Raw genomic sequence first — 16,580 nt, 5'->3', positions numbered from 1 at the left:
CAGAAACAAATGCAGCAAGACACAGCCCATCCACAGCAGGGCCACTTCACTATGGCAACCCTCCCTCCCTACCCCCTTGTTTGGAAAATAGAGGAGACTGGGAGAGATCCCTTCATGTTGCATCAAAATATTATCCATACACAATTATCCTATACTTACCCATATCCCCTGTCTCTCCCTTCCTTGCTCAACAGACATTCCTTTCTTGCTCAAAGCCCCTTTAACCCCTTTCCATCCGTCTATCCTTGGTTGTCCCCTCAAGCTCACTCCATTCACCTCTGCTTTCCACACATCTTTTGCTAATATTTCTAAACTCATTCTTTCCATGCATCCTAACCATCCCAATAATTTGTCTGCCAGCTCCCTTTCTGAATCCTACTCTCTTCCTCACCTATTTTCTCTTTATCCAGCCTTGTAACATCTACCATTTCATTTCATCTCACATTTAAACTTCTCAAACTGATCCCTCAGAAACTACTGCACACACATTTACCCCCTTTTTCCTTTGTAAAACTGAATTTTACAGTTACTCCAGTCCTCTGGCACACCCCCTTCCCTTAGACATGCATTAAACAACCTCACTAGCCAGTCCATTATAACTGTACCTTCCTTTTCAGACACTTTGCATGACACCCATCCAATCCAGGTGCCTTACCAGCTCTCATAATTTTCAAAGGTCCTTGTACTTCATATTTTCTTATATCTTTTCATTTTCCTCTCCTATCACTGTCATTTTCTTAGCACCTCTCACTGTCACAGTCAATCAACCTCCATCCTTTTCTACATTCAACATCTCTCTAAAATACTCTATCTTCTTACCGGATTCACTTCCATTAACACCTGTCCATCTGTACCTTGTTACCTTTTCTGCCTGATTCACCTTCTCTTCCTCTCATAACTTCCAAAACATCCTTTTGTTCTTTTCAAAATTTTGTCTTACACCTACCCCTTTTTACATATCTCCTCTTTGGCTCCTTTATCTTATGTCTTGCATCTCTTTTTTGTACCTCTCACATGCTTTCGAGTCCTACTTTGTAACTAATCCCTAAATTCTTGTTTTTTCTATTCTACCACTATCTTCACTTCATCTTTCCACTATTCACTACCGTTCCTTCTATTCCCTCCCATCTTCCTCATTCCACATACCATCTTTGCGCATCTTGTTACTTTCTCCTTGAAACACACCCATTCCTCTTCCACTCCTACCTCTACTCTTTCACCACCTCCCACACTTCTCTCTGCTCCTCCAGGTACTTCTGATCCTTTTTATTCTGATTTAAAATGTTTACTCTGAGCACCTCCCTACCATCCACCCTTTTCCTCTTTCTCCACCTATCCTCCACACTCAACTTACCTTCCACCAAAAAATTATCTTTCATTCCCCATTTTCCCTTAAGAACATGGACATCCAGAACTCTTCCTACTCTTCTCCTGGATATCACTGCATAGTCCATTTATGCCTTATCAACCACCTTTTCCATCCATCACCCTTACCCATCTGGGGTATTGGCTGCATGTAATTGTGGCAAAGTGGCATGCAGTTGATATTTTAGGGTCTATATGGGGCGCCCCTATGGACAAGAGCCACACCTCATTTTGGCTGTGATAGAGGAAAACTCTGTTCATAGAGAAATGATGACACTTTTATACTATGACTGTCCCTCCATTATGCTGTCCCCCAACCCCTTGTTACTGTCCTGTACAATTTCTCTGAATGTTCATTTCCTTTTTTGCCTGCCTTCCCTGTGGTGGGGGAAAAGAATACTGCCACCAAGTAATTCCACTTGGATCGTAAGAGGCGAGAAGAGAGGGACAGGGATTGGGACTAGGCATCCTTCTCCCTGTAGCCCCACAGGGGACATTCCTAAAAGAAAAAGCAAAGGCATAAGAGGGTCTGGGAGTTTTCCAACTGGCACCCTAAGGTTTGGGTCTTTTAATGTGCATGGATGTGGTACAGATGAGAGTAAAAGGGAAGAGATAGGTAGTATGTTTGTGAGAAGAAAGATGGATATGTTGGCTTTGAGTGAAACTAAGTTGAAAGGGAAGGGCGAGGTTAAGTTTGGGAGTGTAAGTGGGAGGTTATCAGGAGTGAAGAGAGGGTGAGGTAGGGAAGGGTTGGCTATTCTAGTAAGTGAAGAGATAGGTAAACGGGTAGTGTAGTGGAAGGAGGTTTCCTCAAGGATAATGTGGATGAAGGAGAAACTGGGAAAGGAGATGTGGGTCTTTGTAAGTGCATATGGGCCTGGCAGTGAGAAGAGTGTAGAAGAAAGGGAGTCTTTTTGGATAGATTTAAATGAGTGCATAGAGGATTTAAGGAGAAATGTCGATGTAATAGTACTGGGAGACCTTAATGCTAGGGTAGGAAATGATCCAATTGATGGAGTGGTTGGGAAATGTGGAATTCTAGGAAAGAATCGTAGTGGAGAGTTGATGGTGGAAATGTGTCTAGAAAGAGAGTTGATGATAGCAAATACATTGTTTCGGAAGAAAGTCAAGCATAATTACACATGGGAGAGGGTGGTGGAGGGAAGGGTGGTAGGTAGAGCGTTAATGGACTATGTAGTGGTAAATAGGACTATGATAGGAAGAGTTAAGGATGTACATGTGCTAAGGGGAGAGGGTAAATAGGATTATGATAGGAAGAGTTAAGGATGTACATGTGCTAAGGGGAGAGGGTGGGGGAATATCAGATCATTTTTTGGTGGAAGGTAAGTTGAGAGTGGAGCATAGATGGAGGAAGAGGAAAGGGACAAAAGTTAGGGAGGTGCTTAGAGTGCATTCTTTAAAGGAAAAGGAGGAGGAGTACAAGAAGCTGAAGGAGGAGTGAGAGGGAGTGAAGGATAGAGTAGAGCTAGGTGTGGAGGAGAAATGGGGATGGTTCAAGGAGGGAGTCACAAAGTGTGCAAAGATGGTGTGTGGAACAAGAAGGACAGAAGGAAATAGAAGGAAGGGTAGCGAATGGTGGGATAAGGAAACAAAGAAGGTTGTAGAAGAGAAGAAGCGAGCTTTCACAGATTGGTTACAAAATAGGATGAGGGAGTCATATGAGAGGTACAAAGAAAAGAAAAGAGAAGTAAAGAAAAATGTAAAGGAGGCAAAGAGGAGAGCAGATGTGAAGTGGGGTAAGAGTATGACAGAAAATCTTGAAAGTAATAAAAAGATGTTTTGGAAAGAAATTAAGAGACGAAGAGGAGGCAAATCAAGTAGAGAAGAAAAGGTAAAAGGTGCAGATGGAGAGATGATAATGGAAGAGAAGGCAGTGAGGGGAAGATGGGCAGAATATTTTAGGGAGTTGCTAAATGTGAAGGAGGATAGGGATGGAAAGATAGCTGCAGTGGGAAATGCTAAGAAAATTACCATGATGAGTGAGGAAAATGGAGGAGAAATAAGGAAGGATGAGGTGAAGGCAGTTGTTAAGATGATGAAAGCAGGTAAGGCACCTGGTCTGGATGGATGCCATGCAGAATGTCTAAAAAAGGAGGTAAAGTGATGGTGGACTGGATGGTGAGGTTATTTAGTGTTTGCTGGAGAGAGGGTAGAGTGCCGGAGGACTGGAGGAGTGCCTGTATAGTTCCACTTTACAAGGGAAAAGGGGACAAGTGTGAATGTAGTAGTTTCAGAGGGATTAGCTTGTTAAGTGTAGTTGGGAAGGCTTATGGGAGGATCTTCATTGAGAGGATTAGGAGAGGAAGAGAGGGAGTAATTGGTGAGGAACAGTGTGGATTTAGGACAGGTAGAGGTTGTGTCGATCAGATTTTTGTGGTAAGACGGATATATGAGAAAGCTATAGGAAAAGGGAAGGATGTTTTTTGGGCCTTTATGGACCTGGAAAAGGCTTATGACAGGGTAGACAGGAAGGCACTGTGGGAGGTTTTGCAGATATACGGAATAGGAGGAAAGCTTCTATGAGCTCTCAAGAGTTTTTACAAGAGTAGTAGAGCTTGTGTCAGGATTAGAAATGGAGAGAGTGAGTGGTTCGAGGTAAAGGTGGGACTTCATCAAGGATGCGTTATGTCACTCTGGTTGTTCAACTTATACATGGATGGGGTAGTGCGAGAGGTAAATGCAAGGGTAGTGGGTCAGGGATTGGAGATGGTTAAAGAAAAAGGAGAAAAGTGGGAGGTGAGCCAGCTGTTGTTTGCAGACGACACTGCGCTTGTGGCAGGATGGGAGGAGGGAATGAGGAAGTTGGTGACAGAGATTAGGAGAGTGTGTGATAGAAGAAAGCTAAAGATAAATGTGGGTAAAAGTAAGGTGACGGAGAGGGGGGGTCGCAGATTAAATGAAGCGGCCTTGCTGAGGATGTGCTGTGTCTTGCGACACTGCTTCTGACCCAGGGCGGTGGGCAAGGTGCAGGGATGACCCGTCATCCAGGAGGTGCTCAGATGAGAGGGAGGGTGGGAGGGGTGTGGAGTGTATTAGGGATGAAATGGGTGGGAGTGTTTTTATGCCTTTCCCTTTTTGGCTACCTCCCTTGAAAGGGGGAAAAAGCCTTGGTATATGTATGTATGTATGTATGTAAAAGTAAGGTGATGAGATGTACAAGGGGTGAAAGTGGCAGTAGTCTGGAAGTGAGCATTAAGGGAGAGCGACTGGAGGAAGTGGATAGTTTTAGATACTTGGGTGTAAATGTATGAAGGAGTGATTGTGCCAACAGCACTGTATGGGGCAGAAACGTGGAACATAAGAGAAGAAGAGAGAAGGAGTTTGAATGTGTTTGAGATGAGGTGTCTGAGAAGTATGGTGGGGGTTACTAGGCTGGATAGAGTGAGAAATGAGGAGGTGAGGAGGAGAACATGGGTGAAAAAGGATTTGGGAGATAGGGTTGATGAAAGAATATTAGGATGGTATGGACACATGGAAAGAATGAGTGAAGAAAGACTAGTAAAAGAGGTATGGAAGGCAGATGTGGAGGGAGTGAACATGAGGGGACGTCCTAGGATGAGGTGGATGGATGGGGTGAAGGGGGCTTTGGGGAAGAGGGGAATGTCTGTTGAGGAAGGAAGGGAGAGGACGGAAGACAGAGGTGAGTGGAGAATGGTTGTATATGGATGATGTTGTGACTGCATGAGGAGGAATGGGTGGGGGGGGTAGTATGTGTGAGTAAATTTTGACGCAGCCCGAAGGGATTTCTCCCCATCCTCGCGTTATATGCAAAGGGGGACGGAGAGGGGGGGTCGCTGATTAAATGAAGCGGCCTTGCTGTGGATGTGCTGTGTCTTGCGACACTGCTTTTGACCCAGGGCGGTGGGCAGGGTGCAGGGATGACCCGTCATCCAGGAGGTGCTCAGATGAGAGGAAGGGTGGGAGGGGTGTGGAGTGTATTTAGGGATGAAATGGGTGGGAGTGTTTTTATGCCTTTCCCTTTTTGGCTACCTCCCTTGGAAGGGGGAAAAAGCCTTGGTATATGTATGTATGTATGTATGGGTGTAAATGTGGCAGGAAAAGGTGGAGTGAAGGTGGAGGTAGAATGTAGATTGAGAGAAGCGAGTAAATGCCTTGATGGATTAAAGAGTGTAATGAAGAATAGACATTTGGGAATGGATGCTAAGAGGAGACTATATGAAGGAGTGATTGTGCCAACAGCATTGTATGGGGCAGAAACATGAAACATAAGAGAGAATGAGTTTGAATGTGTTTGAGATGAGGTGTCTGAGAAGTATGATGGGGGTTAGTAGGCTAGATAGAGTGAGAAATGAGGAGGTGAGGAGGAGAACAGGGTTGGAAAGGGGGTTGGGAGATAGGGTTGATGAAAGAGTATTAGGATGGTTTGGACACATGGAAAGAATGAGTGAAGAAAGACTAGTAAAAGAGGTATGGAAGGCAGATGTGGAGAGAGTGAACATGAAGGGACATCCCAGGATGAAGTGGATGGATGGGGTGAAAGGGCTTTGGGAAAGAGGGGAATGTCTGTTGAGGAAGGACGGGAGAGGACAGAAGACGGGTGAATGGAGAATGGTTGTATGTGGATGATGCTGTGATGCATGAGGTGGAGTGGGCGGGGGATGGGGGAGTGAGGTAGTATGTGTGAGCAAAATTTGACGCTGCCCAAAGGGATTTCTCCCCGTCTTCTCCTTTATACATGGGGGGATGGAGAGGGGGGGTTGCCGATTTAATGAAGCGACCTTGCTGTGGATGTGCTGTGTCTTGCAATACTGCTTCTGACCCAGGGCAGTGGACAAGATGCAGGGATGACCCGTCATCCAGGAGGTGCTAAGATGAGAGGGAGGGTGGAGGGGTGTGGAGTGTATTTAGGGATGGAATGGGTGGGAATGATTTTATGCCTTTTCCTTTTTGGCTACCTCCCTTGTACATACATACATATACCAAGGCATCCATCCAGACCAGGTGCCTTACCTGCTTTCATCATCATAACAACTGCCTTCACCTCATCCTTCCATATTTCTCCTCCATTTTCCTCACTCATCACTCTCATTTTCTTAGCATTTCCCACTGCAGCTATCTTTCCCTCCCTATCCTCCTTCACATTTAGCAACTCCCTAAAATATTCTGCCCATCTTCCCCATACTGCCTTCTCTTCGCTTGTAAGGGGGGGAAAAGCCTTGGTTGTATGTATGTACCCTTTCCCATGTGTATTTATACATGACATTCTTCTAAACATTGTGTTAGCTTTAATCAACTCTTTCTAAACACATCACCATCAACCCTCCATTATGATTTTTACCTGGCACTCCAAACTTCCTAACCACTCCATCTATTGGATTGTCCCCCTACTCTAGCATTGATATTCCCCCAAAAAACTTTAAGCACTCATATATGTCTTTCCAAAAAGCTTTCCTTTCCTCTACACTTATCACAACCAGGTCCATATGTGCTTTCAAAAACCCACATCTCCCTTCCCAGTATCACCTGCATCCACATTAATGTTGAAGATACTTCCTTCCACACCACCACACTCTTTCCCATCTCACCATTTACCAGCAGAGCTACCCCTTCCCTCCTTGCCCCTTCCCACTCCTGACACCTTCCCCACCACACTCTTTTAACTCAAAATCACTCCTCCCTTTCAACTTAGTTTCACTTAATGCTTACACATCTACTTTTCATAAACATACCTCCTATTGAATGCAGTTCCATTTAAAAATTGATTAAATTACAAGCTTGTAAGTATTGATCTTGTGGGATGTTGATTTCTCCAGTTTCATTGGGTTTACCTCATGCAGAACAGAAGGAATTTGGAGATAAAGAGAACATGTTTCAGGGGCCAAAGGAGGAACCACTTGCAACATCAGAAGTGAACCCAACCCGCCTTGCAGCTAGTGCCACCTCCTCTCCTTCCTTGGAGGTGCAACAAATACTCCACTCTGACAATGGTAAGATTGATGGTTTATTCATGTTTATTTATTTATAAACACTAACATTAGTGCAGTTGGGAAGCTTTATAGGAAGGTATTGATTGAGAGGATTGGGAGAGGAACAGAGGGAGTAATTGGTGAGAAATAGTTTGGGTTTAGGATAGGTAGGGGTTGTGGTAAGGCAGATATGTGAGAAAGCTTTAGAAAAAGGTAAGGATGTTTTTGGGGCTTTTATGGATTTGGGAAAGCCTTATGATAGGGTAGACAGGAAGGCACTGTGGGAAGTATTGCAGATATATGGGATATGAGGAAAGCCGTTAAGAGCAGTTGAATTTTGACAAGAATAGTAGCCTGTGTTAGAATTAGAAATGGTGGGAGTGAGTTGTTTGAAGTAAAGGTGGGACTTCACCAGTGATGTGTCATTTTGTCTTGGCTGTTCAATTTATACATGATGGGGTTGTGTGAGAGGTAAATGCAAGGGTAATGAGCCAGGGATTGGAAATGGTTAAAGAAAATGGAGAAAAGTGGGAGATAAGCCAGTTGTTGTTTGCTGACGACACTGCACTTGTAACCGGATCAGAGGAGGGATAAAGGAAGTTAGTGATGGAGTTAGGAAAATTGTGCAAAAGAAGGAAGTTGAAGATAAATGTGGGTAAATGTACGGTGATGAGATGTACAGAGAGGATAGCAGCATATTGGAAGTGAGTATTAAGAGAAAGAGACTGGAGGAAGTGGATAGCTTTAGATACTTGGGGTGAATGTGACAGAAAAGGGAGGAGTGGATATGGAGGTAGAATGAGAGTTTAATGAGAAATAGACATTTGGGAATGGATGCTAAGAGGAGATTGTATGAAGGAGTGATTGTGCCAACAGCACTGTATGGGGTAAAAACATGGAATATAAGAGAGGAAGAGTTTGAATGTGTTTGAGATGAAATTAATGAGAAGTATGATAGGGTGAAAAACAAGGAGGTGAGGAGGAGAACGGGGATGGAAAGGGAGTTGGGAGATAGGGTTGATGAAAGAGTATTGGGATAATTTGGACACATGGAAAGAATGAGTAAAGAAAGATTAGTAAAAGAAGTGTGGAAGGCAGATGTGGGGGGGAGTGAACATGAGGGGATGTCCTAGGATGAGGTGGATGGATGGGGTGAAGGGGGCTTTGGGGAAGAAGGGAATGTCTATTAAGGAAGGAAGGGAGAAGACAGAAGATAAGGGTGAATGGAGAATGGTTGTGAATAGATGATGCTGTGATGCATGGGAGGGAGTGGGTGGGGGATGGGAGTATGTGTGAATGATATTTTGATATGACCAAAAGGGATTTCTCCCTGTCTTCTATTTGTCTGCATGAGGGGACAGAGAGGGGCGGTCACCAATTAAATGAAGTGGCCTTGATGTAGATGTGCTGTGTCTTGCTACATTGCTTCTTACCCAGAGCATTGGGCAAGATGCAGGAATGACCCATCATCCAGGAGGAGCCATGAAAAGAGGGAGGGAGGGGTGGTGAATGGGAGTGGAGTATGTAGGGATAAAATGATTTATGCCTTTGACTTTGGCTACCTTCCTTGTAAGGGGGGAAAAAGCTGTTGGTATATGTATGTATGTATTTATTTATTGAGGAAGTTAGTGAGTGAAGTTATTGAGGAAATTAGTGACAGAGTTTGAGAAGGTGTGTGAAAGAAGGAAGCTGAAGATAAATGTGGCTAAAAGTAAGGTGATGAGATGTACAAGGGGAGAGAGTGACAGTAGGCTGGAAGTGAGCATTAAGGGTGAGAAACTGGAGGAAGTGGGTAGTTTCAGATACTAGGGTGCGAATGTAACAGGAAAGGGAGGAGTGGGGGTGGAGGTAGAATGTAGATTGAGAGAAGTGAGTAAATGTCTTGGTGGATTAAAAAGTGTAATGAGAAATTGACATCTGGGAATGGATGCTAAGAGGTTATATGAAGGAGTGATTGTGCCAGCAGCAATGTATGGGGCAGAAACATGGAACATGAGAGAGGAAGAGAGAAGGAGTTTGAATGTGTTTGAGATGAGGTGTCAGAGAAGTATGATGGGGGTTACTAGGCTAGATAGAGTGAGAAATGAGGAGATGAGGAGGAGAACGGGTGGAAAGGGAGTTGGGAGATAGGGTAGATGAAAGAGTATGGTTTGGACACATAGAAAGAATGAGTGAAGAAAGATTAGTTTAAAGAAGTGTGGAAGGCGGAGGTGGAAGGAGTGAATATGAGGGGGCATCCTAGGATGAGATGGATGGATGGGGTGAAAGGGGCTTTAGGGAAGGACAGGAGAGGACAGAAGATAGGGGTGAATGGAGAAGGGTTGTGTATAGATGAGGCTGTGATGCATGAGGGGGAGTGGGTGGGGGATGGGGTGTGAGGAAGTATGAATGAGAAAAAATTTTATGCAGCCCGAAGGGATTTCTCCCCATCTCCTTTTCTGCATGAGGGGACGGAGAGGGCGGGGTCTCCGAATTTATGAAGCGGCCTTGCTGTGGATGTGCTGTGTCTTGTGACACTGCTTCTGACCCAGGGCAGTGGACAGGATGCAGGGATGACCCATCATCCAGGAGGTGCCAAGATAGGAGGGAGGGTGGAGGGGAGTGGAATATATGGGAAATGAAATGGGTGGGAGTGATTTCTATGCCTTTTTCTTTTTGGCTACCCCCCGTGTAAGGGGGAAAAAACCTTTGGTATATGCAATTATGTACAATTACAATTGTGGAAATAGTAAATGGTACCCATGGAAGGGGGAAAACTAATACAGTAATCCCTCAATATAACGGATTATATGGGGACAGGGGTCTGTTGTTATATCCAAAGATCTGTTATAACCGAGAATCCCTCGCGATAACAGATGAAAATACATTATAGCGAGGGTTTGTCCAGTCAGATTTTTTGTCCATTATATCTGATATCCAGTATATCGAGATCCGTTATATCGAGGGTTTACTGTAGATGGAAAAAAAAGCATTGTGAAATATGACTGAAGATAAACTGTGGTTGCTATGCATAAACTTGTTCATTACAAGCACAAAGAATAGCTGCCAGCACAGCTGATGAGTAACATCATTAACCCATTTTATTCAAGGGGGGCACCCCTTTGTCAAATGACATCTTTTATGAGGGTAGATGAATTTATTACCTTTCCTTTAGGTAAAAGTGAAGAAGATGACTATCCCGAGGATGAAAATGATGATGAAGAGGTGAATGAAGAGATTGAATGCACAGAAGAAGATGAGGATGAGGATGAGTCCACTGTCCTTCATAGCCCTGTCCAGAGCACCCCACCACCTCCTGCTCCTCCTCCATCCCAACAGCCATCTAGTCTTCCAGCACAGCCACACACCCTTCCACCACAACCCCACACCCTGACAAGTCAAGTACAATCTATTGCACCACAGTCTCTCAACCTAAGCAGCCAAACACCTGTCCTTCCACCTCAGCCCCACAACTTGTCCAGTCCTGTGACACCTGTTTTGAATCAACAGCCCCACACATTGACCAGTCAGGCACAGCCTCTTCCACCACAGACACACAATTTAACCAGTCCAGCTCAGGTGCTTCCTCCACAACCTCACAACCTCACCAGTCCAGTTCAGCAACATAGCCCACACCAGACACAACCTCAGCAATCATTACCCCATTTAACTCACATTCAATACAACCCCAAGCCACCATCTTTAGAAAGTATCCCGCAGCCCTCATCCATGGCCCAGACTCAGAGCAAAACCCCGCCAGCTATAACTGATGCGTGAGTATAGGAATTTTATATCTAATCCTTCTAGACCAGTAAGAATATTATAGCATTATTAATTTTATTATTATTTGATATATTCCCCTGTGATGGGGGGAAAAGAATACTGCTACCAAGTATTTCCACTTGGATCATAAGAGGCGAGAAAAGCGGATGGGGATTGGGACCAGGCATCCTTCTCCCTGTAGTCCCACAGTGACATTCCTAAAAAAAGTAAAGGCATAAGAGGGCCTAGGAGTTTTCCAACCAGCACCCTAAGGTTTGGGTCTTTTAATGTGCGTGGATGTGGTACAGATGAGAGTAAAATGGAAGAGCTAGATAGTATGTTTGTGAGAAGAAAGATGGATGTGTTGGCTTTGAGTGAAACTAAGTTGAGAGGGAAGGGCGAGTGTGAGTTTGGGAGTGTAATTGGGAGGCGTTCAGGAGTGAAGAGAGGGAGAAAAGGGGTGGCTATACTAGTAAGTGAAGAGATAAGTAAATGTGTAGTGGAGTGGAAGGAGGTTTCCTCAAGGATAATGTGGATGAAGGTGAAACTGGGAAAGGAGATGTGGGTTTTTGTAAGTGCATATGGGCCTGGTAGTGAGAAGAGTGTAGAAGAAAGGGAGACTTTTTGGATAGATTTAAATGAGTGCATAGAGGGATTAGGGAGAAACGTTAATGTAATAGTGCTGGGAGACCTTAATGCTAGGGTAGGAAATGAACCAATTGACGAAGTGGTTGGGAAATGTGGAGTTCCAGGAAAGAATCGTAGTGGAGAGTTGATGGTGGAGATATGTCTAGAGAGTTGATGATAGCAAATACAATATTTCAGAAGATTGTCAAGCATAAGTACACGTGGGAGAGGGTGGTAGATAGAGCGTTAATGGACTATGTAGTGGTAGATAGGAGTATAATAGGAAGAGTTAAGGATGTACATGTCCTAAGGGGAGAGAGTGCAGGAATATTAGATCATTTTTTGGTGGAAGGTAAATTGAGAGTGAAGTATAGATGGAGAAAGAGGAAAAGGAAAAAAGTTAGGGAGGTGCTTAGAGTGAACTCTTTAACCTCTTCACTCCGGGGCACATCGCACGTCTGGCAGCATTAGCTGCCCGACGTGTGATGTTGCGTCATAATTGCATTATAAAAAATAAAGTCAGTGCTCAATCGTTCGTTCTCTTTCACCCGTGAATTTTGATAACCATAGAAAATATGATGAAGCCAGTTTAGAGAGAATGGAGGTTACGTAGGTACGACTACAGTTACAAAGGATTACAAAGGCGGAGCATGCCAACAGGAGACCTTTTGATCCATATCTAGGTCGGATGCAAAAAAAAAAAAAAAAAAAAAAAAAAAAATCATTAATAATAAAATAATAAATAAAAACTATAATAATGTAAATAACAAATGAAATGCATAAATGAATGCATAGGTATAGTTAAAATAATAAACAAACAGGTAAATAGTAAATAATAATAAATTGATATATAACTAATAATAAATGAAAATCAGACAGACAAATGATAACAAAACAAAAACAAATAATATAAGATATAATCATTACAGCATCTTAGGTATTTATCTAAATGATTCTTAAAGCTTCGAACTGAACTACATTGCACTACCTGTGCAGGAAGTTTATTCCATTCATTAACTACACGGTTGGCAAAGTTGTTTCTACCCACTTCCAAATTGAATCTATTTCCGGACAGTTTGAGACCATTGTTTCTTGTCTGATTCTCATTCAATGTTAAAATTTTGTCACTTTTGATGTTTTCAATTCCCTTTAAAATCTTAAAGACCTGTATCAAGACACCTCAGAGTCTACGCTTTTTTAGGGAAAACAGATTCATGTGCTTTAGTCGATTTTCGTATGATTTATTTTTGATATTTGGAATCAGTTTTGTGGCTCGCCGTTGTACTTTTTCCAGTCTGTCAATGTCTTTAACGAGATTCGGTGACCACACGGAAACAGCATACTCCAAATGCGGACGAACTAACGATTTATATAGCTTGTTAATGAGTGATGGACTTTTGAAATCAAAAGATCGCGCAATCAGTCCTAGAATCTTATTTGCTTTCTCAGAGGCTGAGATACACTGCTTGGATGATTTGAGGTCGTTACTGATAATTACACCGAGATCTTTTTCACTATCTACTTTTGTTAACGAATTTCCAAATAACTTGTAATCATACTTACTGTTATTTTTACCCATGTGCATTACCTTGCATTTACTTGTGTTAAATTTCATTAGGCACTTTTCAGACCATTGCTGTAATTGATCTAAATCTTCTTGAATATCTAATTGGTTTGAGTGATCATTTGCCACTCCGCACAGTTTTGTATCATCAGCAAATTTGGAAAGAGTAGATTTTAGTCCATGGTCTATATCATTTATATATACTATGAATAGAAGTGGCCCAAGAACGGAATCCTGAGGAACTCCACTTGCAACACTTTTCCATCCAGAAGTTTTTCCATTTAAAACAACTCTCTGTTTTCGACCATTCAACCAATTACTAGTCCAACCTAATAGGCTACCACTTATTCCATGCAAAGCTAATTTAGTAAGTATAAATATAATCAAGACACTGACGTCGGCATCATCGCGTACCCACTTGCTCCTCATGACGCCAACATAGGCGTCACCGTATGGAAGTGGTTAAATGAAAAGGAAAAGGAGTACAAGAAGAAGCTGAGTGAAGAGTGGGAGGGAGTGAAGGATAGAGTAGAGTTAGGAGTGGAGGAGGAATGGGGATGGTTCAAGGAGGGAGTCACAAAGTGTGCAAAGATGGTTTGTAGAACAAGAAGGATGTGAGGAAATAGAAGGGAAGGGTAGTGGGATGAGGAAACAAAGAAGGTTGTAGAAGAGAAGAAGCGAGCTTTCACAGATTGGTTACAAAATAGGATGAGGGAGTCATATGAGAGGTACAAAGAAAAGAAAAGAGAAGTAAAGCACAAGGTAAAGGAGGCAAAGAGGAGAGCAGATGTGAAATGGGGTAAGATTATGACAAAAAAAAAATTGAAAGTAATAAAAAGATGTTTTGGAAAGAAATTAAGAGAGGAAGAGGAGGCAAATCAAGTAGAGAAGAAAAGGTAAAAGGTGCAGATGGAGAGATGATAATGGAAGAGAAGGCAGTAAGGGGAAGATGGGCAGAATATTTTAGGGAGTTGCTAAATGTGAAGGAGGATAGGGAGGGAAAGATAGTTGCAGTGGGAAATGCTAAGAAAATGACCATGATGAGTGAGGAAAATGGAGGAGAATTAAGGAAGGATGAAGTGAAGGCAGTGGTTAAGATGATAAAAGGAGGTATGGCACCTGAGTTGGATGGATGCCATGCAGAATGTCTAAAAAAAGGAGGTACAGTGATGGTGGACTGGCTGGTGAGGTTATTTAATGTTTGTTTAAGAGAGGGTAGAGTGCCGGAGGACTGGAGGAGTGCCTGTATAGTTCGACTTTACAAGGGAAAAGGGGACAAGTGTGAGTGTAGTAGTTTCAGAGGGATTAGCTTAAGTGTAGTTGGGAAGGCTTATGGGAGGATCTTGATTGAGAGGATTAGGAGTGGAACACAGGGAGAAATTGGTGAGGAACAGTGTGGATTTAGGACAGGTAGAGGTTGTGTAGATCAGATTTTTGTGGTAAGACAGATATTTGAGAAAGCTGTAGGAAAAGGTAAGGATGTTTTTTGGGCTTTTATGGATCTGGAAAAGGCTTATGACAGGGTAGACAGGAAGGCACTGTGGGAGGTTTTGCAGATATACAGGATAGGAGGAAAGCTTCTATGAGCTGCCAAGAGTTTTTACAAGAGTAGTAGAGCATGTGTCAAGATTAGAAATGGAGAGAATGTGTGGTTCGAGATAAAGGTGGGACTTCGTCAAGGATGTGTTATGTCATCCTGGCTGTTCAACTTATACATGGATGGGGTGGTGCAAGAGGTAAATGCAAGTGTGGTGGGTCAAGGAGTGGAGATGGTTAAAGAAAATGGAGAAAAGTGGGAGGTGAGCCAGCTGTTGTTTGCGGATGACACTGCGTTTGTAGCAGGATCGGAGGAGGGATTGAGGAAGTTGGTGACAGAGTTTGGGAGAGTGTGTGAAAGAAGAAAATTGAAGATAAATGTAGGTGAAAGTAAGGTGATGAGATGTACAAGGGGTGAAAGTGGCAGTAGACTGGAATTGAGCATTAAGGGAGAGTGACTGGAGTGCGAGAGGGACTTGGGAGTTCTGGTGAGTCCGGACCTTAAAACCAGGAAGCAGTGTATTAGTGCCAGAAATAAAGCTAACAGAGCATTAGGCTTCATTGCTAGGACGGTAACGAATAGAAGTGCAGAGGTAATTATTAAACTCTACCTAGCGATAGTTAGACCCATCCTTGACTATGCGGTACAGTTTTGGTCTCCGTCCTACAGAATGGACGTAAATTCATTAGAATCAGTACAGAGAAGAATGACCAAAATGATACAAGGACTCGGAAATTTGCCTTACGAAGAGAGGCTTAGGCACCTAAACTTACACTCTCTGGAAAGACGCAGAGTGCGGGGTGATCTAATAGAAGTGTTCAAGTGGATCAAAGGCTATAACAAGGGTGATGCAAACAAGGTCATCATAATAAAACAACAGGGCAGGACTCGCAGTAATGGGTACAAACTGGACAAATTTAGATTTAAGAAGGAAATAGGCAAGAATTGGTTTACTAATAGGGTGGTCGATGAATGGAATAAACTTAGTAACCATGTAGTAAGCGCTGAAACTATCAGTTGTTTTAAAAAACGATTAGACAACTTTATGGATGGGGATGACAGGTGGTGATGGATACGGAGCTGCCTAGTGTAGGCCTTATGGTCTTTTGCAGTCTCCTTTATTTCTTATGTTCTTATGTTCTTATGAAATGGATAGTTTAGATACTTGGGTGCAAATGTGGCAGGAAAGGGTGGAGTGAAGGTGGAGGTAGAATGTAGATTGAGAGAAGCGAGTAAATGCCTTGGTGGATTAAAGAGTGTAATGAGGAATAGACATTTGGGAATGGATGCTAAGAGGAGACTGTATGAAGGAGTGATTGTGCCAACAGCACTGTATGGGACAGAAACATGGAACATAAGAGAGGAAGAGAGGAGGAGTTTGAATATGTTTGAGAAGTTGAGGTGTCTGAGAAGTATGATGGGGTTACTAAGCCAGATAGAGTGAGAAATGAGGAGGTGAGGAGGAGAACAGGGGTGGAAAGGGAGTTGGGAGATAGGGTTGATGAAAGATTATTAGGATGGTTTGGACACTTGGAAAGAATGAGTGAAGAAAGACTAGTAAAAGAGATATGGAAGGCAGATGTGGAGGGATTGCTACATGAGGGGACATCCTAGGATGAGATGGATGGATGGGGTGAAGGGGCTTTGGGGAAGAGTGGAATGTATGTTGAGGAAGGACGGGAGAGGACAGAAGACGGGTGAATGGAGAATGGTTGTATATGGGTGATGTTGTGATGCATGAGGTGAAATGGGTGGGGTGAGGGGGGGTGAGGTAGTATGTGTGAGCAAAATTTGACAC

The 16,580-nt window shown here is 43.1% G+C and overlaps 1 protein-coding gene across 4 annotated transcripts in view; it reads left to right on the top strand.

Moving 5' to 3' along the window:
* The window catches only part of Ge-1 (Enhancer of mRNA-decapping protein 4 homolog Ge-1), a 166,085-nt gene that overhangs the window by 93,777 nt on the left and 55,728 nt on the right, over positions 1-16,580 (top strand). For all 4 annotated transcript variants that reach the window (XM_076187801.1, XM_076187800.1, XM_076187799.1 and 1 more), the window contains 2 exons: positions 7,223-7,334; positions 10,468-11,065. In XM_076187801.1, coding sequence (XP_076043916.1) covers positions 7,223-7,334; positions 10,468-11,065 — 710 coding nt within the window. The remainder of the gene's footprint in view (positions 1-7,222; positions 7,335-10,467; positions 11,066-16,580) is intronic.

The sequence above is a fragment of the Oratosquilla oratoria genome, chromosome 7 (genome assembly GCF_046742065.1).
Source record: "Oratosquilla oratoria isolate Oo_2021 chromosome 7, ASM4674206v1, whole genome shotgun sequence".
NCBI lineage: Eukaryota > Metazoa > Arthropoda > Malacostraca > Stomatopoda > Squillidae > Oratosquilla > Oratosquilla oratoria.
Note: the sequence above shows the minus strand (reverse complement) of the source record. Positions and strands in the feature narration are given on the sequence as shown.